The sequence below is a fragment of the Thunnus maccoyii genome, chromosome 15, assembly GCF_910596095.1.
Source record: "Thunnus maccoyii chromosome 15, fThuMac1.1, whole genome shotgun sequence".
NCBI classification, from domain to species: domain Eukaryota; kingdom Metazoa; phylum Chordata; class Actinopteri; order Scombriformes; family Scombridae; genus Thunnus; species Thunnus maccoyii.
Genome location: NC_056547.1, coordinates 14,078,211 through 14,101,093, shown reverse-complemented (window position 1 = coordinate 14,101,093; position 22,883 = coordinate 14,078,211). Strand labels below are relative to the sequence as shown.

At 36.7% G+C, this 22,883-nt stretch overlaps 2 protein-coding genes across 4 annotated transcripts in view; one reads left to right on the top strand and one right to left on the bottom strand.

Annotated features, from left to right (window-relative positions):
* The window catches only part of LOC121913699 (relaxin-3 receptor 1-like), a 64,573-nt gene extending 44,290 nt beyond the window's left edge, over nt 1-20,283 (top strand). Inside the window, exons 3-5 of one of the 3 annotated variants that reach the window (XM_042436454.1) lie at nt 5,163-5,323; nt 5,966-5,999; nt 6,422-8,250. In XM_042436454.1, coding sequence (XP_042292388.1) covers nt 6,544-7,749 — 1,206 coding nt within the window. In that variant the 5' untranslated portion in view covers nt 5,163-5,323; nt 5,966-5,999; nt 6,422-6,543 and the 3' untranslated portion in view covers nt 7,750-8,250. Of the gene's footprint in view, nt 1-5,162; nt 5,324-5,965; nt 6,000-6,421; nt 8,251-20,262 lie in introns of those variants that run through there. The other 2 variants (XM_042436455.1, XR_006100357.1) reach the window with 2 other exon arrangements.
* LOC121913701 (ras/Rap GTPase-activating protein SynGAP-like) lies at nt 14,763-21,758 on the bottom strand. The gene is made up of 3 exons (XM_042436462.1): nt 20,210-21,758; nt 18,679-18,751; nt 14,763-16,690 (listed from the first exon to the last, which is right to left on the bottom strand). The coding sequence occupies exons 1-3, from the start codon at nt 20,437-20,439 to the stop codon at nt 16,655-16,657; spliced, it is 339 nt and encodes a 112-aa protein (XP_042292396.1). The 5' UTR covers nt 20,440-21,758; the 3' UTR covers nt 14,763-16,654.
* Nucleotides 21,759-22,883: the final 1,125 nt, after the last annotated feature.

The window sequence follows — 22,883 nt, the reverse complement described above, 5'->3', positions numbered from 1 at the left end:
TGAGAGGTGAACGGGTAGGCGCGCGCGGTACATTTGGCTAAGTGACGTTACTTTACTCAGGATCATTTAGTAGCATAATTTTAAAGGTGGATGTACTCAATCATGGCCTCCATCTACTAATATAGGAAATAAAGTTCAATCAAACCCCCATTTGTTATTAATCTGTTATTACTATTGTAAAGGTATCATAAAGTATAATAATTAGTTTAACTTTAATTGTACAAATTGAATACTCGTGGTGGTATAAAAATGGCTATATGTAGGCTATATAAATTAACACTCATGGAAACTAGGAAAGGCTGAAATGTTTAGACCTCAACATGCTGACTAGACCTTTGTGTTTTAAAGGCACAATCCACCCTAATATAGGCTACATTCAGTTGAAGTGGTGGCAGAAGTATTAAAATCTTTTACTTAAAGATTTCCTCCAGTTTTGAGATTTGTATATATAAAATACTCTGAATAAGAATTTGTCTATGTTTTTTTTACACAAAAATTTAAATCTTACTCCTTGTCCCTCATTTAAAATTCCAAAATCAATGAATGTGCAAATATTTTTATTTTTTTTAAGATTAACTACTAGACACATCATGTTTCTTACTTCTCTGTAAAGTCAAATCTCAGTGTTTGTGCACTGGAGGCTTCACATTTCCACATCACACTTGTGTAAGTTGCATTTGCATTTGCAAACTATTTGTGATGTCACAAATCATGTTCATAGGCCCACCCCTTGAAAACTGTTTTTTTGAATGACAAAAGAGAAACTTTCCACTTTAAGAAGATGAATGTGAAAACAACCTTCTAGTGTCAAACTCTGCACATACATCATTCTGCACGGTGAAGCTCAAACATTCAACTGTAGGAACAAGAAGAAAAACATATTTTTGAGTTGAGGGGGACTTGCTGTATTGGTAAAAGTACCAATACAGCAATGTAAAAAAAAGTACTCCATTACAAGTAAAAGTCCTGCATGAAAAATTCTACTTATGTAAAAAGTACATAAATATTAGCATCAAAATGTAGCCTACTTGAAATATTAGTGCTTATTATGTCTCTATGACTGATATTTTACTGTGTATGACATCATTAGATTGTTAATACTGAAGCATCAATGTGTAAGCAGCATTTTACAGCTGCTGGAGGTGGAGCTAGTTTGAACTACTTTATATACAGTTAGACAGTCCAGTGATTCCCAACTTAGGGGTGGGGCCCCTCCAAAGGGTCACCAGATAAATATGAGGGGTTGTGAGATGATTAATGGGAGAGGAAAGAAGAAAAAACAAAGATCTGATACAGAAATCTGTTTTCAGTGTTTGGACCTTTTCTCTGATCTTTAACTTTTGGTGAAATATTGGATCATTTGAACATTTATTGAAATGAAACCGTGTGAGAAGTTTGGAGGGAAAAATCACTATTTGGTGGAGCTGTTAACAACTCATAGACATCTGAAATGTGACCTGACTACACACTGCTTTTTGTAAGATGTCAAAAGCCAAAAAGGTTGGAAACCACTGGTTTCATCTTTTCAATATTTCCCTCTGAAATGTCATGGAGTGGAAGTATAAAATAGCATCAAATTGAAATACTCTAAAGTACAAGTACCTCAAAACTGTACTTGAATAAATGTATTTAGTTACTTTCCACCACTGTTCAGTTGCCAGGTACATCCAGGGAAAACTAATGCAGTCCAATACAACAACCATGCAATAAATCCTACCTTCATGACAGATATGATGTTAATTGTGTTAATTGAACTTTATGGTCATTTTTGAGGCAGTTGATTGTTTTGGTGTTGAATTGTATTGCCTCATACTGAGAGGTGTTTCTAATATTTTGTCCATCCCATTGATATTGATAAAAATAAACTAAATATTAGAAACGCCTCTCAGTATGACCAAATCAACAGCGCCACTAACTGCCAAAAAATGACCATAGAGTTTAGGCTACATGTTAATTTTTATGGTGTGAAACTCATTACAATAGCACAAATGTTTAGTGTGATTTTTCTTTGGTAAGGTTTAGACAGTTAAATGTGTTACTGTCAGTAGGATCAGATTAATCTGTTTCATTTTTACAAGTTCCTACAAGATTTCAAACTGTAACAATGTGGCAACAGCAACAAAACCACTACCACAAAAAATAATAATTTACAAAATGTACAGTAGTTGCAAACAAAGTCTATTTCTATCACCAGTTGGTTGCACAGCAGGCTGGTCATAGGTTCCCTTGCTGTTTTTAGACATGTTTTACATGTGTTTATATAATTTTATTTCACAAAAGAAGGCTAAATGTTTGTCTTTTTTATGTGAAATATATCACTTCCGTAAATAACTTCACTTTTACAAATAAGCTCAGGCTGTCTCTTGTTAGATCTGACATTTGTCACCAGAGGGCTCACTTTAAAAGAAAGCATGTGGATAATGCTGAAGGGTGACCATTGTAGGCCTCCTCCTCCTCCTCCTCTTGACACAGTGGAGTGTTGTGTTGTAGTCTCATTTTTACAAAGGGTGGCGACAAAGCCATGTTTTCTCTGGTAAATTCACTCTCCTCACAGACCTCCCCATTCCCTGTGGCACAACTCAGATGGCGTGCTCAGATATGCATGCACCATGATGGTGTAGTGGGCATGAATCCAAGTATGTAATCCATTTATAAAAGTGGAACCCAAAAATATACAATTGTTCAGCTGATTTGTGTTTTGCAAAAGGACCCCACTGCCCCAAAATGTGGAATCAGATTAGCATATTACACTAAATCACCATAATTGTCTTTTATATATTATTGTCTTATATATAATCGCACACCTTACTCAGTTTTAAACAACATTTACAATAATTTCTCAAGGCAGAGTATCGTTCTCTTGCAGGGAGGGGTCATAATGTTACAGAGGTGCTGCAGTGCTATAACCACAACTATGAGTGCAATGTTCAATGCCTCACAGAAGACAGAAATAAGTGGAGAGATACACAGATATCTCCTTGTTGCTCAAGCTTCCTTCAAGGGAGTTCAAGGAAGTAACTACTATGTTTCTCAAAAAGTTCAAGAATGTGAATGATGTCAACTTTCAGTATAGAAAATTTATTGAAATGTTCACGGTTGTCATGGGCTAATTTCTTTGGCTATTCATGTGCTTTCTCATGCTTTTACCCAACGTTACAACAACAACTTAGTGTGAAATTGATTTCAGGTTTATAAATTTAATTAAGAGGCTTTATCAAAGGGGTGTGGCAAGGGGGAGCCATTTTTACCATACAGATATAAAGAGGGTTCATAAGCAATTGAAATAGTATTGATAAGGAGTTCAGTTTAAGGAAAAGTTTGACATTTTGGAAAATTCTTGCCCAAGACTTAGATGAGATTATCTGTACAGTGGAAACAGAAACAGCTAGCCTGGCTCTGTCCAATAACAAAATCCGCCTCCCAACACCTCTAAAGCTTCAAAAATATATAGTCTATGAGATACAATATGTTAATTCGTGAGCTTTAAAGATGCTAAACTAAAGCCAACCATCTCCTGGTTCAAGCTTCATATGCTTCGGCATACAGATATAAAAGTGCTTGAAGAAGTCGATATGTGCAGTTTCAGATGTTCATGATGTTTGTGCATCGAGTTACAGTGCAGTGCACTCTAAAAAAAAAAAAAAAAAAAAAAAAAAAACTATAGACAGAGTGAATGATAGCTGAAATCCAAACTGTTAAAGCACAATGCTGAATAAGATGAATGTCAAAAGATTAAATATTGTCTGTAGATGTGAAGAAGATCCTATATGATCAAAACATCTGTTTATTAATAGTTATTTGCAAATTGGAATCTTAAGACAGAGTGCTAGATCCTCTCTATAATAGAGAAAGGATTATTATAAGTTAATTAAAGTGAAGCTGTGCAACAGAGGAAAACACACAGGTATTAAAACACACAGGAAATTAAAAGTGTTGTTTGTTTTGGCACATTGCTGGCAATGAAAACTCCGACACTCAGGGAGCTGCATGTTTTGTTCAGCTAGTTTATGAAGATTGTTCAGCTTGGACAGACCAGCATTAATCAACTTCCCCACTCTTCCGCCTATTCCAACCTAATCTCATTTAGTCATTCACCACTGATGTACTTTCCACTATCAACAATTCATAATGAAGAGTCATCTCTGCTGCTCGATCTAATCTTTAAGCAACGCCCCAGATATAAATAGAAAAAACATAAAAACAAAGAAGACGTGTAGGTGCCTGTTTATCAAAGGTTTTTCATTTTTTGGTTATGACTTATTGACCACAAAGCAAAGTACAAGTTTAACTTCTCTCCTTTTTTTGCCTTTGCTACTCTTTTATTTTCTGTCAGTCTTGTTTTCACCTGTATGTGCCTTTAACACCACAACAATATGTGAAACACCTGCCGCCTCTGTGAAAAGACAGGGTTGGTTGACTATCACAGAAACAGTTAAACACCTCAAAATGTGATTTTCAGTTTAATCTTTATTTTAAGTGGGGAAAAAAATGAAAATATAAATCAAAACATAAATTAACCAGTTATGTTTAAGTGACCAAGGGGCCCATTTCTTACTACGTTACATTTATGTTGTAGTTTTCAAAACACTGTTACAAAGTACTTTACCAGTAGGTTCAGTCACATAACAAACCCCAACATTCAAATATTATTTTGCTCCATAAAACAGCAGGTAAATGTTACAGTAAGGAAGAAAGAAGAAGGTGAAAGAACAATATAATCCTAGACAGCAGAGAGCACATAGTTGTATGATAGTTGTATTATTATTATTATTATTATTATTATGTGCATATCTATATTGTATCTTTATTGTATTTTTTATTACTTGACTGAGAGATCTGCGTGATTCCAGTGCCCTTGTACACCTGTACCTGAGCAAATGGCAAATAAAGCCTTGAATCTTGAATTGAATTGAAACTGTGTGTGTGTGTGTGTTTTGTTTGTTTTTAATTTTAAAAAATGTAATCAAGGAGTTAAGACTGAAAACATAAATTGGATTTGTATCTTAACTAAAAGCTGATTACTTTTTGATTGGCTGGTGAACTTATTTTTCACAGAATTTGACTGACAGGCAGCATTTTTTAATCATATCTTTTCCATCATAATCAGTGCTGTTTTCTGTGTTTCACTAATGCCATGTATTATTTCCGGTTTTAATAGGCAGAGGAGGAATATGATGGGGTGGAGCATGAATTCAGGATGGGTGACAGCTACACTGTTGTTGTTGACCACCTTTGAGATAATTCCATGTTGTGCAGCAGAGCTGGTGGCTCCAAGTAGACTAACTATTGAAACCTCAAGATTTACTTCCTTTGTGACATTCAGGTAAGATTTTTTTTCTACAAATAGCCCAGAACATATGTATAGAAATTTGGCAAAGACTTCAAATTTAGTCTATAACCCAATTAAAGAGCTTAAATAGGCACATGTTAAGTATATTTATTTTACTGTTTCATGTCTGTCAATTATTATTGTCAAAGAGAAGGTGGCCTCATTGACAGCTGCTGTTGCAAAGCAAACCACAGTCTGGCAGATCTCTTTGTAGCTTTAAATTAAAATATGAGTTTAGATTTGGTTTGCATTTGCATTGATTTTGCTTGCAAAATTAAATGTTTTTGATCTTGCATAGATACAATGAGTGCGGATTAATCAAGCAATGCATTTGTCACTGATGAATACACACATTTTAAACACAGTTATTGCCCTGTAACCTTTACAAATTGTTTTACTGGCCTTTTACTCACAAATAACTGCAAGTTTTGGGTTGATACTCCATTAGATAGTAAATTATTGGCCATTTTAAGACTCCTAAGATCTGAGAAGAAATGAGATTTTAAAAAAAAAGATCTGAAATTTCTCTGCGAAAACGTACCATTTTAGTGAGACACATCTATCTTGCTATGCATTCTCTGAATTACCCAGGTTTTTTTCAAATGCTAACAGTATAAACTGTATTTCATATTGCAGCTTAAACTCCTAAAATCCCAAGGAGACATAATGTGTGAGTGTATCTGCTATGTTTTAATAAATGAGGAATAACACATCTATTATCTGGTAGGAAATATATATATAATGACATTTCTGACAAATCAACAATATCAATACTTTCAATTCTTGATCACACTCTTGATTGTGTTTGGCAGTAGATTTGTATGGGTGTGATTGCATGATTAAAAAGTGACTCCAAAGGACTCTTGACAGGCTTTTCTACTTCAAAGGGCAACATTTGTTTAATCACTCTGTATTTATATTCATATTCATATTTTCTCCTAGAGAAGTTTTATTCTTTGAGATCTAAATTGGATTATTGAACTCTGTGGGCAACACTTTAGTGTAATTTGTTTATCTGACAAGGCTAATCTACTTATTTACTCATAAACCGCAGCGCTTATTACATAATAATAATTTCCTCCTTCCTTGCAGGGATAGATGACTGTCAGCTGCTAAACAGACAACCAGAACTTACATTTTAAACAAGCGTAAACATCTTGAATAATAGTTGGACAACCTTAACACTCAACAAGATTTCCTTGAGGGGAGCCAAAATGTCAAACCCTGACTTCAAGAGACTTGAGCTCTTCAGAAACATCCTGAATGTTTGCAGTGTAGACTCATCTTGTAATCACTCCCACCTGACTTTCAACATGAGCATGTATGATGGGCTGGAAATTGATGATGGATCTCCCTGGCTAAGAATAGTCATCTCTGTGGTTTATTTTATTGTGGCCACTGCTGGAGTGTTGGGGAACTTGTTAGTAATGTTCCTGCTGTATTCCACTCATACCATCACAACAGGCATCATCAATTTCTTTGTGTTCAACTTAGCTTTGGCTCACCTACTGTTCTCCCTGGCCTTGCCATTTTGGGCCATAGACATTGCACTGGACTACAGCTGGCCTTTTAGCTTGGCCACATGCAAGGCTGTATCATTACTCACTGGGCTTAATGTCTTTGCTAGCTGCTTTTTCCTGACAGCTATGAGTCTGACCCGGTACTGCTATGTGGCAACTGCGCTCAAACCCAATGCTTCCCTGTGTAGTAGATTTTGCACTTCTCCTGTGGCCACAGCTTTTATCTGGGCTGGAGCACTCGTAGCAGCGGCACCCCGAGCTGTGTTTGCAGATCTGAGCCGTGTGGGTAGTGGTAACGACACAGCATGCCTGCTCCGTTTCCCAGACGGTACGGCCTGGCTTGGAATAAACCAGCTCCTGCGAGTGGTGGTGGGATTTTTGCTGCCCTACGCCACTATCATCCTCTCCTACTTGCTTCTGCTGCGCTTCCTCTGCCGGCATAAACTGAAAGGCAGCAACTCTCGGCGAAAGGCTGATGTTTCAAAGTCTGTGGCAGTGGTGGTGCTGTCATTCTGTGTCTGCTGGTTTCCCTACAATGTCCTCACCCTTTGGAGTGTCCTGATCCAACTTGACATTGTTGATATCAGTAACTCATTCTACTTGGCTCAAACATACTTTTTCCCTCTGGCTAACTGCTTGGCTTTCACCAGCAGCTGTTTCAACCCTGTTATCTACTGCCTGGTTCGAAAAGAATACCGTTTGGCTCTCCATAATGTGCTATTAAAACTTAGCCTGGCGATTATGTCCAAGATGCCCTATGGCATTAATTCTGATGAGGGATTGGGACAAGCTGGACAACTGGGCATTCCCCTCAACAACTTATACAGCCACACAACCCAGCCTGACACAAGGAGATTCGCAGCAATGTCAGCACTTCCAACAGTGGTTTCCAACCTGTAAAGCCACATTAGAATTATTTACACCTATACTTAAACTTCATGTGCTTTATTTTAAGAGTTTTGACTGTGTCCTTTAGAAAGACAGTTCTTTTCCTCTACTTTTCCTGTACAGTGTGTATTTTTCAGATCTGATGTGGTGAAGAAGCCACATTTTAAAACCGTGCCTGTAGCTTTTGTGGGTCTTGCGTTTTACAGTTTTTGGTGTGCGGATAGGCTTCATGAAGATTTTACCCTTTTTCAGTAATGGCATGATAATATATACAACTTTGTAAATTTAATTTACACAATACACAATACTGTAACACAATACAGTTCAAATTTAGCTTCAAGACGTCCATCCACTCTGTATTAGGCCTTCCCATTTCTTCCACTTCTTCTTAATAATTTTAGTATTATTACCATGAAATAGTGTACAATAGTTGACTATTAAAATAATAAAACTATTATACAAATTAATATTGCAGCACTGTAGTTCTGAATTGTGGTTTTCTTGGTTTTAGATTGTCCAAGTGTGAAAACATTTTTGTCATTTGTGCAAATAGAAATGAATAAATAAAATTGTTCTTAACCTGCACTTTCTACTTCTGATTGTGTTTTTGCTCTTCACTCAGATGTCTGTAACCTATTTAGGTTCTCTGTGTCTACATTGTCTGTCTTGCTCTGTGATGCTTTGATTGAAGACAAAGAATATACAGAAATAAGACATAAAATAATACTGTATATGTCAGAAATAACTACTTTTCTCTACAATACTACTAACTCACTACAGTCAAAGTTCATCAGAGTAATAAGACAGGCCCAAAACAGAACTGATGACACAAAATATGATCATTTCTTATCAAAAATGCATACTGTATATATGATTTCATACTTCATGTTGTTACTTTAAGAACAACAACAGTGATATTTGGCACTCAAAGCCCAAAATCAAACGGGGTGTATTCAGGGGGCATGTCAATAATATGAAACATTAATATATCCTCAAACATAGCATTTAAATTGCATTAGTGGCAAAATATATTGTAACTTCTAGCATATGGTTTAAAGGATGGCAATGCCAGATAGTCGATCCTTTGTTCCTGAAATATCTCAAGAACTATCAGATGGATTGTCATTAAAATTTTGCACAAACATTCATGATCCTCAGAGGATGAATCCTAATGACTTTGTGACCCCCAGACTTTTCCTCACGCACCACCAGCAGGTTGACATTTTTTGGCTTTTAGTGTTGGCTTTTAACTATTGGATTGATATGAATGTACAGACATTCAATCACTTTCCTCTAGTGCATCATTTCCTCAAGATTTCAGTTTGTCCAATATTTTGGTTTATGATGAAATCCCTGCCAAACTGACACTCCAATTAGCATCAGTTGTACTTTGTATTTAGTAATCATTGGCAAATGTTAGCATGCCAACATGCTAAAATAAGATGGTGATCATGGTAAATCTGCTTAGCAGTAACATGTTAGCATTGTCATTGTGAGCATGTTGTCAAGCTGAAGTTAATAGAGCCTTGCAGAACCACTAACATGGCTGTATCTTAATCGTGTTTATAAAAGAGTGTGAGAGAGAGTCTTTGTTTAATTTTAATGCCGTGTCTGAAGTTAATCTCATTATACTCTAGACATGCAATCTTGCATGAAGTGTTTCAGAAATCCTTATTTTCTCAATATAAACATACAGTATGTATCACTGATGTGACATGTAACATCAAATTTGGGCAGTATGACCAATATGTGGAAAATCATCTGCTGCATTTTCTGCCTTCTGTGATCCCAACACGCCACAAGATGGTGGTGTTGTTCAATTTTTAGAACCGACATGGCTACACACCCTTGTCTTTTATAGACTGCTGCACTGGATAATTGGATTTGACTGAGTCCCACAATATTCTCGTAGTCATATAAGATTAAGTGCAGTTAAAAAACAACTTTGATTTTTTATTGTAATTTTATCTTTTATCGCAATCATAAGATTGCTTCAGTAAGTTGTCGACTCACTATAATAGCATCTTGAAGAATGGGGGGAACAATCCTGTAAGCTTTTACTATATTCTATCAATTCTTTTGTTTTTTCTACTGGATTCCCAAATGCCTTGAATTTCCAATTACTTTCCTAATTAATTACTAGTATCACTTGACTATACATTACAGGCCTATATGACTCTTTGAGGAGAGTAACAGCTGCTGAAAAGAAACTGAGAGCAGTGAGCAGAGAAGCAGGTGGTTGCCTGCAGTCCATTGGCATCATGCAGATCTCTGATGGAGAGCAGCTGACATCCCTCTACCTGCTTAGTGACAAGAGGGCACACTAAACAAGGTTTTGATGAATGACATGAGTGGTTGTGACACACAGAGCTGCAGTTGACATAAGAGGAGCATCGTTCAGTATTGTTTTGATTAGGTTGGAGATGTTTCATCCCCTCATTATTTGTGAAGGAAGAGGGCGCTGGTGAGGCTTGCAGGAGTTGATCATCATGTTGAGTGTGTTTAGATCAGCAGATAACTGGGCACAAAGATTGGGGCGAGTTGGACTAAAGGATCATTGGAGCTGTTACTGATATAGTGAAGTCCATAGATATGTGGCAGATTGGGAGTGAGCCGGACTAGTTTGCCTCGGAAGAGCTTTGGGATGATTTTGTTGAATGCAAACCTTAAAACAACTGTTTTAGTCTGGTTTGCATGCAAAATCTTAATATTTTTTTGTTTTTTAACAATTGTTTTTAAGACAACAGCAAAATGACGGCATGACAATGAAATAAATTTACAAAAGATAAATAATGACACATAAGATAGTTATTACTTTGTATACACAAACCTAACAAAATGGATACAGAGAAATGGTAGCTGAAGTTGTAGTCTATAAATGGTGATAATTTTTACATGACACAGAAGAAATTTTATTTTCTTTAATTTAATAAAGAAAAGAAGAGAAATGAACCCATTGTGTAAAGGGGGATGAAAAGGTATCTCTCCATTTTAACAGGATCAGATATCGGACGAGAAGCATGGCAAAGGCAATACAATCTGCCTCTGCTTTTGAGAGGGAAAGCATAGTAGACATGACACCAAAAATGATCAGCAGGGGGATGAATGAACTGATATTCGATATTTTTAATATTATTATGTAAGAAATGACAATGTGTAATGTGAGAGGTGTGGAACCTACAGAGAATTATCACCAGACTCTGCAGCTCCCCTCGGCTTTACGGAGCTTTATAGCGAGCTTCAGCTCATTGTTTAGCTGTTCAGCCTGCAACTTCACTGTTTTGGTTCACTCTCACTGCTCTCATAGTGTCGTTCTTAGCCGCAGCAGACAGCTGTTTTCAGAGAAAGAGCTCTAAAAACTCACTGTGGCTGGCTGGTGAAGTGGAGCATTTAAAAGCTGAGGAGCCAGATATTTCCCTCAGGAGTTGGAAGAGAGCAACAATGCAGCCAAAGGAGAAAGAATATTGGACTTACATTCAGCTATTGGACAGAAGCACAACTCCAAATGAATCATAGTGTTGCTCCAAAAACTGCCAGATGTGTAAATAATAAATGACACTGAGCCTCACTGGATGTCAGCAAACAACTGCAAACAACTGTCCCTCTGTGTCCTCCAGGTCTGATGGCGATTGTGTCACTAACTTTGTCAAATTATAGCTAAACAGTACACTAAAGTATGTTTCTGAAAGCATTTGAGGTGAGAAATAGGCAATGCACTAATAGAATCTTGATCCATTTGTGATCAGCACTGCCTAGTTTGACACTTTGATCTGAGTGTCGTGAGCTGTCTGTGTTCTATTATACATACTTGTTTTGGTCTTAGATGTTGGTGCCATAGTGCGACATCTAGTGGCTGAATGTTGTGTATTGCGACTTTAAAGGTGATGATATGTCAATATTGTGTTCACAACTTATTTCTGCTGCCCCCCAGTGGCCAAAAAAATCTGCAGATTTAAATCAGGTTTGCCAAATTAAAGTGAGAGCTGTCAACATATGCAAAGATATAATCGAGGGTCACATTGACATCATATATTTTGGTTGCTTTGGTGTTTTTACTGTTTTCTACTTTATTATTGTTACGTTTGTCTATGTTTGTCTTTGCTTGTGCTGTATCAAAGAGTAATTTCTGTTACTATGTGACAGACAATACAGTTTCTTGAGTCTTGAGCCTATAGGGATCAACAGTCTTAACATTACCAGATGTTCTCTGTCTATCTTACATTAAAGTGAGACTGTGTAACATCCACTATGGCCTAAATTAACAATGAAAGAATAACCTCTGGGTGTATTGAATTGATTGATGGCACGTTATTTCTTATAAACTAAACTTTTCATTTTCAAGAGGACATTAACATACGTCACTTTAATGTTTATCAACCCACTAAATGCTGTGAGATAAAGATAGAAAACCTGACACTTCCTTCATAAACATTTTGTTTTTAAGTTCTAGAGATGAGTGAGACTGTTTGTTACATAATTCACTAATGTGATTATTACATTGCATCACTCTTTTATAAGACAGAAAATAGACTCAAGACTGTCCTAAAAAAAAATTTCCCCCAGCACTCCCATGGTCACATATTCACCAATTTCAGTCCAGTCTCTCAAGTTCTTCTCCAATTTTTTAGGTCTTTATCATGAATAATGTATGTATACAGTAGGCATTTATAAAAATCTTTAATAAAAGAAAACTTCAGACTTTACTGTACTTCAAAGAATTTAATGGAAAGCTTATGCAAATGTAGGCCTATATGACGCAAATGTAACCTTCCTTTAGTCATATTTAAGAAGCTGCTAAAAAATAGCTCACTATGGTGCTTTAAATAAAAAAATCGTCAATTAGGGATTTATTAATTTATTTAAATCACTCGGAAAAATCACCTGAAAAATGAATACATTCCCTTTGTTCAAACATAACAAATCATATCAATCAAGTATACTTACACTAATAATAATAATAATTACAAGCGCAATCATACCTACAATAATTACCATTATAAATAAAACTACCAACATTAAACATCCACCATACAACATCAGGGGACTGGAGGGTATGGCTTATCCATGGGGCATGGCTTATTTCAAAAGAAATGTCAAGTAAATGAAGGTATTACATCCAGTAGGCCTAATTCAAGTCAGAAATCCCACTAACGAAATTGTGACACAGTAAATCAATTGTGCAGAATAATAGCTGCCGAGAAAAAAATACTTTGTTTCATCCCAAAATGCTATACATCCATTTTAGAAACATAAATATGTTGAGTGACGTTAAATACCCTTATTCAAAATATACAAGATATTTCATTTAATTTATTACGTCCTGCTTTAGCTGCAGCAAAGCGGCAGTTCTTCTCCCTTGGGTCAACAAAGGTTCGTAAATACTCTAAAATGTCACGATTCTGTAAACATAAAGCACTTCTTCAATAGTAACTTCAATAATATTCCTCAACAAGTTTTATTACAGTGGAGCGTTTGTCACATTTTTCATTTCGAACAAGAAATTAAACATTTGTTTCGTTTTATGTCGCATATAATACAAGACAAGTGTAAATTCCACAATTTATATGGATGAGATGAGGGCCAGGAGCCAACTAAAATGAAAGCAGAGTAGTTGCTGCAGCACAGACCACTCATCTGATGTGCTTTTTGAACTGTATTTCGCTTTAATGCTCACTTGCCAACAATTGTTTCAATATTTTTGTGCATTTGGCATTGACAATATCAAAAAGTTATCTCTGTGTTCCTCGTAACACCTGAGAGTCTGACGAATAACTGGAACACGATCAATGTCATCCCATAATTAAAAAGGAGATTTTTATGAATTTTAATGGTAACGGCACTTAAATAGTAAACAGGACAAACTTTAGAAATGGCCCTGTGATGGCAAAGGTTATATACCAGTAATTCTAATATAGCAACAAACAAGCCAACAAAAATTAAGCCTGACTTTGCACATGGTTAAAAACAAAACTAGCTTTTTAGCATTAAATAAATGGAGGTTTTCAAGCCAAATGTAATAAAGTATCCTCCCAGGCCGTGGTATAAAGCAGAATAAGGATCTTTAACTGCAACAGAGAAGGGAGATGAGGGCGCAATCTCAGAGGTAGCGCACTGAACCACTGCAGCTAAGACAGAGAAAGTTGTTTAACTCTTCAAGAACACATGGGCATATCATATATGTTTATATCTTTTTATAAAACAATTTTAAATTTATGGATTGCAGCTTCTCCTAAAATGAAAACAGAAGTGCAGTATTACATTTCAAAATACTGTATTGCAATGCAGGCCAAATAAATAAAAACGCGTATTTCCAAAAGAAGATTACTTAAAACTGCAATCCAGTATTGTTGAAAGCACCACTGCTATTTTGGTTAAACAACACAGGAGATATCTGAAGACCGTTTTTGCCATATTATTTCATCTTTAAACAGAAATGTGCTATGCTGGAAACTTAATCAACTCTCATCCCCGGAACACAGTCCCATTATAGCACTAATAGTGTCTGGATTGCAGCATTAAGAGTTAATAATATAAGAATCAGTTTACCACAAGTTCAACATGCCTGAAGGCCTACCCTTGATTTGAATACATTTTACATATAAGAATAGATATACATTAAGCTATTTTATACATTTCTGGTAACATAAACATATAACTTTGTATCATTGATATTTATCTGGAAAGAAAATGTCTTTTTAAAGGCAAGAGGTTAAGATAAATTATATCAACCATGAAATTTGTAATATAAATTCTGACTAACATACAGAGTTAACCAACACACTGCTTATTTATTCATCACCTGACTACAAAAAAAAAAGACATTTAATATACAAAGTTTACATGTTGTTTTTTTGTATTGGCATTGTTATTTTGGGCCCTGCGGCACAGACTGTAAGGCAGTCATATCCTATGCACATATACTACATATCCCTGCTCGGAAACTCCTTATTGTTCTGTTGTTTTCACTGTTTGTCCTCTTTTTGTCTGCTGTTTCTGTCCGTTTCTCTCAGTACTTTCATGTTGTATAATGTGAAAAGGCTTGAATGCCACCCTCTTCTGAAAAAACTGAAGAGTCAGCAGGATGGATAAAAAAAAAAAAAAAAAAAAAGATGCCTTCCAGTAAGAAAGCCATGTCAAAGTTTTTTTGTTTTGTACATTAGAATAATATCTGACGGCAAACTGACTTACTCGTCCTCGCATTTAAAAAGCACATGCAGAACTGTTGCACATCTATGCTTCAGAAACATTAAACACAACAGATGAGTAATTCACTACTTGCTATAATATGGTTTGTTTCCAGTTGCACATAATGTTTATAATTGTAGTTATTAAATTTATTTATATAGCACTTTTCAAAATCAATGTTACAAAGTGCTGTACAACAAAACAAATAATAAAGCTTAAAAGATAAATAATGAAAATGTGGGACATGAAGGCCTTGATCTTACAATATTTCAGGTTGATTCATTACTTTTGAGGCTTTTATCTGTCAGTTTTTGCTTTAGACCTCCCTCTTGAAGAAATTTTTGAAATACTTTTGACAGACACAACATTTTTAAAAGAAAAAATCGAAGCAGCAGAGGTTGAGATACTCAGACTTTTAATCCCCAGTATGAGTCCAGCTCCAAAAATGTTCCTACATTTCCCATAATGCTACTTTTAAAGCATCTTTTCACTCCTAACCTGGTGATTGCCTGTGTCTTTCAACCTTCGTGCCCCCCGCTGCAGTAACACAGTCTTTCTGATATAAATTTGCAGTCTACGATGCCAAGCTGAGATAACCCTGATGACATCATTATTACATAATCGGGGTTATTGACCTTACTAAGCTCCTCTAGAGCCACAGAAGACATGAAGATAATTATTTTCACAGGCAGAATATTACCGCGGTACTTTGCCCCTTTAATTTATACATTTTCACACTATTTTTCCTTTTTCTTTGTCATATTGTTTATGAAGCACTTTGTATCGCTGATTTTGAACTGTAATATAAACTTTATTATTATCATCACTATTATCATTTTTACAAAGTTAACAAATCACATTTTCTCAGAGTATTTTGAAAAGTATTTCCATTATTAAAAAGGCTTATTAGCTTTGAGATATATATATATATATATATTTATATACTAAGGTCAAGTTCTCACTTTACAGTCTGTCAAAGGGAAATATAACCAACAAGAGGCTTTAGTTTATTTTGACAGCAGCTATAATATAGGCTAATAGGATTTGTTTGGCATCTGTTCAGATGGAATGGTTGTACTATAAAGAATGCAAAAATCATAATGATAACCACCTCCGTAAGTGAAAACACCTTTGCAGTGAGAGTATGTTACTAAATGATTAAACCAGAATCAAATAGTAATATGATCTTTGCTCGGGCCCTGCATCTGAGGATCATAGATGGCAAATGGCAAAACAACGTGCTTGTTGCTTGTCACCAGGCATCACCATGTGGTGATATTGTGCTTGAGCCTTTTCTACATTTTGTCTGCAGCCACTTACAAGAGGTGAAGAAGTGCTGCTTGTTGCAGGGAAAATCATGAATCCATCTTCATCCCCAGTTTTTACACATCTCCTCTTACTACTTCCGATTAAATAAAGAAACTCGTTATGTTCAGTATTGCCATTGGTGTTGCATTGGCTTATATTTTTCAGCCAACATGTGCACAGAAGATTCACTGCACACACTGGTCCTCACGCTAAATTGATTGTCAAGTTCTGGTACAGGCAAAATTTGAATATGTGCAAAGTTTTTTTTTTGTTTTTTTTTAAGAATTTTGTGAGAAGAAGCCTCCAGTAGTCCTGCTGGATTCTCTGCAGAGCTTCTCTTCATGGGGTTTTGTGGGGAGGATCTGAATCAGTCTTCTTACACTCGAATGACCGTCATGAACTCTGGTCACTTTGGAATTGGCAGTCAGGATCCTGGGTGGCCATAGCCCTGGTTGATAGACTGAGGGAAAAGAAAACAGATGGAATTACTACTTATCTCCATTTACAGCTTCATGAGGCCCATGTTTAAAGTAATAGTTCAACATTTTGGAAAATACAGTTATTCACTTTCTTGACAAAGATTTAGGTTAGACGACCGATACCACCGTCATATTTGTCTGTCAAATGCAAAGCTACAATCAGCAGCTGATTAGCTTAGTTTAGCATAAAAACTCACTAATTAATACGCTGTTTGTTTAATCTGTACAAAAATGTGTTGTATAAAAACTTAAACAAATGACATACGAAGTGATGAGGCACATTTAGTGCCACAACAATGATTGTGTAAGTTTATCGAATGTCACACAGTGCGAGATGGGTCTGATAAAATCTTAATCGCAATCTGTGTCAGACTGTATGATCAGTATGATCTATATGTATCAGTTTGAACCATGTGAGATTGTGCAATGAATGGATGGTGAATCGTAGCACTACGATGTAAATAGAAGAGAGTCGTCAGCCTGCAAAATTCTTTTACGTTCCACCTGCATCGTTTTGGTTTGTGTGTGGTGTTTTTTTGTTTTTGTTTAAACTTTATTTTTTCTTTAACAAAAATGAGACTTAAGAAATGTTACACCAGCCAACGTATTCTGCATCACTTCATGTCATATTCTGATTGGTTGGTTTGTAGACCTTGGTAGTAGCAGCAGCCATGTTTAGGAATTTGATCCTAAACTTCTGACACGCCAGAATTTTGTCACAGGTTGTTTTTGGACGTTTCTCACAGTGCGTTCTTGAACCAATGTTTTGGATCGACAACCAAAGATTTCATTGTCAACTTTTGTCTCAGACAGCTCAAAACTACATAATGTAAAGTGTAAATTACATTTGGACAGAGCCAGGCGAGACGTTTCTTCATGTTTACAGTCTTGAACCTAAACTAACTGGTTGTTGGCTTCAGCTACATATTGACATGAGTGATATCAGTCTTGTCATCTAACTCTCAGCAAGAAAGGTATAAACCTGTTTTCCAAAATGGGAAACTATTTCTTTAAATCTTAATTCTCTGTTTTCTGTCTTTGGGAGAGAACTGTTGCACAAAGTGATTAACAGCACTCTCCCATCCTGAACAGCATTTCTCAACACTTACTTGGACTGTACATTATTCTTCTTTAATGGGACTCCAAGCACTGTAACATTTAGTATCATGAGTGAGAGTTTCTATCTCATAGCTGGGATGGTAATAAGAGCCAAAAACTAATACTGTTATGCCAACATGAAACTGCTTTACTAGACTAAATTTGGTTGCAGAGTTTGGACATTTATCCTCATTACTCACTCATATTTATTTAGAAAATCTGGTGTAAAAACAATTACAATCTCACAGCAAACCCAGCAGAGAAACATTTCTATTTATAGTCTGAGTTTTCAATTGTCAATTTTGTCTATTTGCTCTTGAAAGATGGCGACAGTGGATTTCAAGGACAGCAAATGTTGTTTCTCTGAGTTATTTTGGCATAAACACGGCATACACAGCCTCTTCAGCTGCGTCACTATCCAGCCCACATTCACGAAGCGGAGCCCTGAAGAATTACTGTGACGCTGCTGATGAGTCATAGTTAAGGTTTTTATGATGACGAATGTGTTCTGTGGTATAATAGTGATGTTTTTGAGACGTGATATTCCTTCACAGAACACAGAGACCAAGTTAGATTGACATCTGTACATAAATTTAAGCTCCATCCAGCTCTTGATTTTTAGATCAGGACTGTGTTTCTCCAGTCTCCCCTCAGGCATTCACAGTAAATGGTGAAATGTTATTTCAGATATGACATAAACATGCTTTTGAAATAATGGGAATAGGTGAGGTGTATGACAGCTGCAAACTTTTTTCCCCTGCACTCACTTTGGCAAATGCTCTGGATGTGATGTACGAATGATGCAAACTGTTCTAGGACATGACTGTTTTAGCAAATAGGGATGATAAAAGATGTAGACACAGGCACAAACCTGGTCTGTGAGGATTCGAGGCTTAATATCAGGAATGGCACCCCCTCTCAGCTCATCTTCCACAGCCATGAGTCTGACAACAGGGAAATAGAGACAAACATACCGGTTGACAAAAATAGAATTATGAAGCCGGTGTTCTTCAAATTTACTGTAGGATTATGTGGCCATATGATGATATTAAGGTCTTGACATATTTCCACAGTTCTTGCTGGAGTTTGCAGTATCTTTAGCTAGAGGAAATGCATAGTTTAACTAAAGAAGGCTTCCTACCAAATGAGATAAGAGCTCCAGCTGCACAAAATCTTGGCTTTCAGAAAGAAATATAATGTGGCGCACAAATATCTCATTAGGTAGGAATCCTGCTTTCTTCCAAGAAATATTTCCTCCATGTGTTGGTATACATTTGAGACTCGTGTTTCATATTTAGTGTGAGCCTTATGGGTATGATTTTCAATATTACTTTTGATATTTAAATGAGCTACATTTAAAGGAACATGGAAATGAACAAGGTTCAACATTTTGGGGAATAGAGTTACATGACAAGTTTGATACCACCCTCATGTCTGTGTGTTAAGTACGGAACTGGAGTCCAGAGGATGTGGTTAGCCTAGCTTAGCATAAAGACTGGAAGCAGGGCCAAACCCCCTGGCTCTTTCTCATATATTCAATCTGTACGGAAACAAAAATGTAAAAACATTTTGTGGTTTTAGAGAGAGTTCTCTGTGAACTTTGGAGAGAGCCAGGATAGCTGTTTCCCCCTGCTTCCAGTCTTTATGCTAAGCTAGGCTAATTGCCTCCCGACTCTGCCTCCGTATTGAACACACAGACGTGGGAGTGGTATCAGTCTTCTCATCCAGCTCTCGGAAAGAAGGTGACTATGCACATTTTCCAAAATGCTGAGTTATTCCTTTAAAATCAGATACATATGACATCATGCAAGTTGTATTTTAGTGGATGACTTCTACTTTTACTTAGTGAAAAATGATATTTGATACTTCCTTCACTAAGCATAGACGTTTTCTTCTGTGTTTGGGTACTTTTACAAAAGACCTAAAAACTTTTCTCTAAATGGAGCCAATTTCTGAGTAGTCGTACAAGCTGGCAACCACTTTTAATCTTCCCATTTCCTCCAGTCGGATTTAACAGTTATGTATTGCTTTGTTGTAGCACTCAGATAATTGGTTTTAAAGCTGCAATCTATGACTCACTACAGTTTCAAGCCACAGCAAAGATAACAGAACATCTAATGCTGCATGTGTGATATTGTGAAGTTTGCCTTGTTGTTGTGTTTAGTATACAGTAATAGTAGCAGTAGCATTTATGTGTTTCTCCACACTCCATCACACAGTTTGATTATAATAATAATGATAAAGGTATACACTTTAAAAAACAATGGATTTTAACTCTAATAAAAAGCTGGTTGTGCTGTTTTTAAATTTTGTGTAACATGTTTGATGCAACAGTAAACTCAAAGCATTAACTTGCACAGCCTCCTCTCTGCCAGCTGCAGTTCAGTTCAAACATTAATCACCTGTTGATGATGCCTTTGATTTGAGAGTCCTTCTCCATTTGCTGCTGCTTCAGGCGGCGCTCGCTGTCTTCCAGGCGGCACTGATACTGCTGCAGGATCTTGCTTGTCTGCTGTTCCTGCGACATAAGTCTCTGCTCGTATTCTTCAAGCTTGCGATGAGACATCTTCAGCCGCTCCTTCAAGGAATGTATTTCTTCTTCATACTCTCTTACCTGAAAGATGAATGACATATTGTGTCATCAGTGGTGTTGTCCATGGCGTTCAGCAATATTCCTGAATGATGAGTGTGATCAATATAGACACAACTCTGTGGTGAAACTGTTTTTATGCTGAGCAGCAAGAGAAGAAAATGTGGAGACAAAGCTGCGGTTGGTATTGAGCTAGATGTAAATGTCTGCAATAACAAATTTCAATGCTCTGCATAAGAATCTGTTTCTGATGTAGGAAAAAGAGTGTTATTCATCATAGAAAATGCACAACCAATATCAAACTCATGTATGATTCTGTTAAGCTCTGATACATAATTGAAATATGACAAAGTGTCACTTCGCTGCAGGTCATGTAATCAGTAACAGCAATCAGTTGAAGATATTTTTCCTCTTGAAGTGGTTGATATAAAGGCTTAAAGTGTTTGTCTGCTTAAAGTATATTTTATATGTAGAGCATGACTGAAATGCTAGATACATTTGGAGTACAGGCAGCTGATGATTCATCACCCACACTGAAAGTTGGACTCATGTGTGAGTGTGGTTGAAATGTTAATAAAGGTGTTTAAGGGACCTGAGGGTGTCATCTTCTCTTTCACCAGGGACACTTCCAATGACCAGAACCTATTTATTTGATGTGCATTTACTGTAAGTTGATCTGACTTTGCAAACCTAGAGTACTATTTTTTCCAGCGGGGAAGATATAAAAAAACATAGTAACCCACGACTTTCAGCAAACTTGCTATCATTGTCCAAAACAACCAGGCCATTCCTACATGTACTAACTTTGTAAAATAACAAAAAACACCTCTGTGGTCAGCCTAAATGAGGAAGTCAGGAACAGTGGTCTACACTTTGATTCTTGGACAACATTAATTGATCCTTAATTTCTCAAATGAAACTCAAATGTCAGGTTTCAGTCAATGATAACAAAATGAAATCACTAAAATCGAACTGTCCAGTTTGGTAAACATGAGTCTTCTGTACAGTTTACTGACCAATTACAGTTTCCTCTTCCTGCCATATTCAGCTGTCAACTTGCTCAACTGGATTTTAAAAATCAGCTTATCAGAAAAACGCAGGCCAGATGCTTAAAAAGCCTTCAAGATACAGTAATGTAATCTTTGATTCTTATCTATAGGGCTGCTTATTCCTGTAAATCCTGTTTTATCTCTGATTTCACTATAAGTGGTGTCACATATATTTTAAAGAGTGCGCACACACGCTACAGTTATGGATATTTTTGCCTGAAACTACCTTGGCCAGGCAAAAACACTGAAGATATTTTTACCCTAGTGTTAACTAATCATAGGAGGCGAGTCAGTTTACTTTTTAAAGATGTGGAGAAAAATGAATGTGCTCACCCTCTCTAGCCGTGACTCATCCATGCTCTTGGAGTATTCTTTCAGCTGACCCTCACGGTCCGGCCGCAGGCTCTCAATGTCAGCGGAGAGATGTGGCATGTTGGACACCCAGGCGACTGTCCGTTCATTGGCGCCAGGGGTGTTCAATGTCGACTGAGAACCCTGAAACAATAACAAAGGTCAGTAAAGCTTTAAATTAATGTTTTGGTGTAAAGAATCCCTGATAAACTCAAACATCTAAGAGCCCCATAATTAGTCGAGGGGATATCTAGGCTTCAGTTATGGACTTGAACTAATGCTGCAACTAACAATTATTGTCATAGTTGATTCATCTGCTAATTATTTTCTCAATGAATCGTTTCATCTATAAATAGAAAACAGAAAACAGCAAAAAAGAGTTTTCCGTAACAAATCAAATGTCTTGTTTTGTCCGACCAGCAGTCCAAAACACAGTGTATAGTAGTATAGTGTTAAGACAAGAAAAAAACAGAAAATTCTCACATTTGAGAAGCTTGAACCATCAAATGATTATCAGTCTTCATGCAAAAATACCAAACCATTGGCAAAACTGTTGCCAATTAACTTTCCATTGATTGACTGATCAGTTAATCCTTGCATAATTGAAAACATTTCTATACAATGGCATATTGTATAAACCGAGCTGCTGTGGAACTGTCACTCTTGTGTGGATTTTTTACATATAGATACTGTTATGAATCTATTCAGTTTGCTTTCAATAAAAGCTTTGAAGTTAGATTGACCTGTTTATTGACAACTGGCTTGAGCAGGTGCTGCTGTGGAGGCTGCAGTTGTGACGATTGAGGCTTCTTGGTGCTTTTTGTTGGCGTGTCTGTTGACTCCTCCGCGGCTGCTGACGGGCCCTGGTTCTCTTTGGCGGAGCTTGTCTGGTACGGGAGCCCGGGAGCCGGACTGTCTGTCACAGACAGCTGCGTCTCCTGTTGTTGCTGCTGCGTCTGCTGTTGCTGTTGCTGCTGCTGCTGTTGTTGTTGTTGCTGTTGCGGTGGCTGCTGAGTTTGGCGTGACTTCGGCTGACTGCCGCTGAAGTTTGTCTCCGAAGACTCGAGGAGGAGGTTCCTGCTCTGG

Coding starts and splice junctions, on each gene's coding strand:
- LOC121913701 (XM_042436462.1), bottom strand. CDS start 20,439: ATGTCATTCATCTTTCAGGTAAGAGAGTATGAAGAAGAAATACATTCC. Junction 18,752..20,209: donor ATCAAAGGCATCATCAACAG/GTGATTAATGTT, acceptor CCCTGTTGTCAG/ACTCATGGCTGTGGAAGATG. Junction 16,691..18,678: donor CTCGAATCCTCACAGACCAG/GTTTGTGCCTGT, acceptor CTTTTCCCTCAG/TCTATCAACCAGGGCTATGG.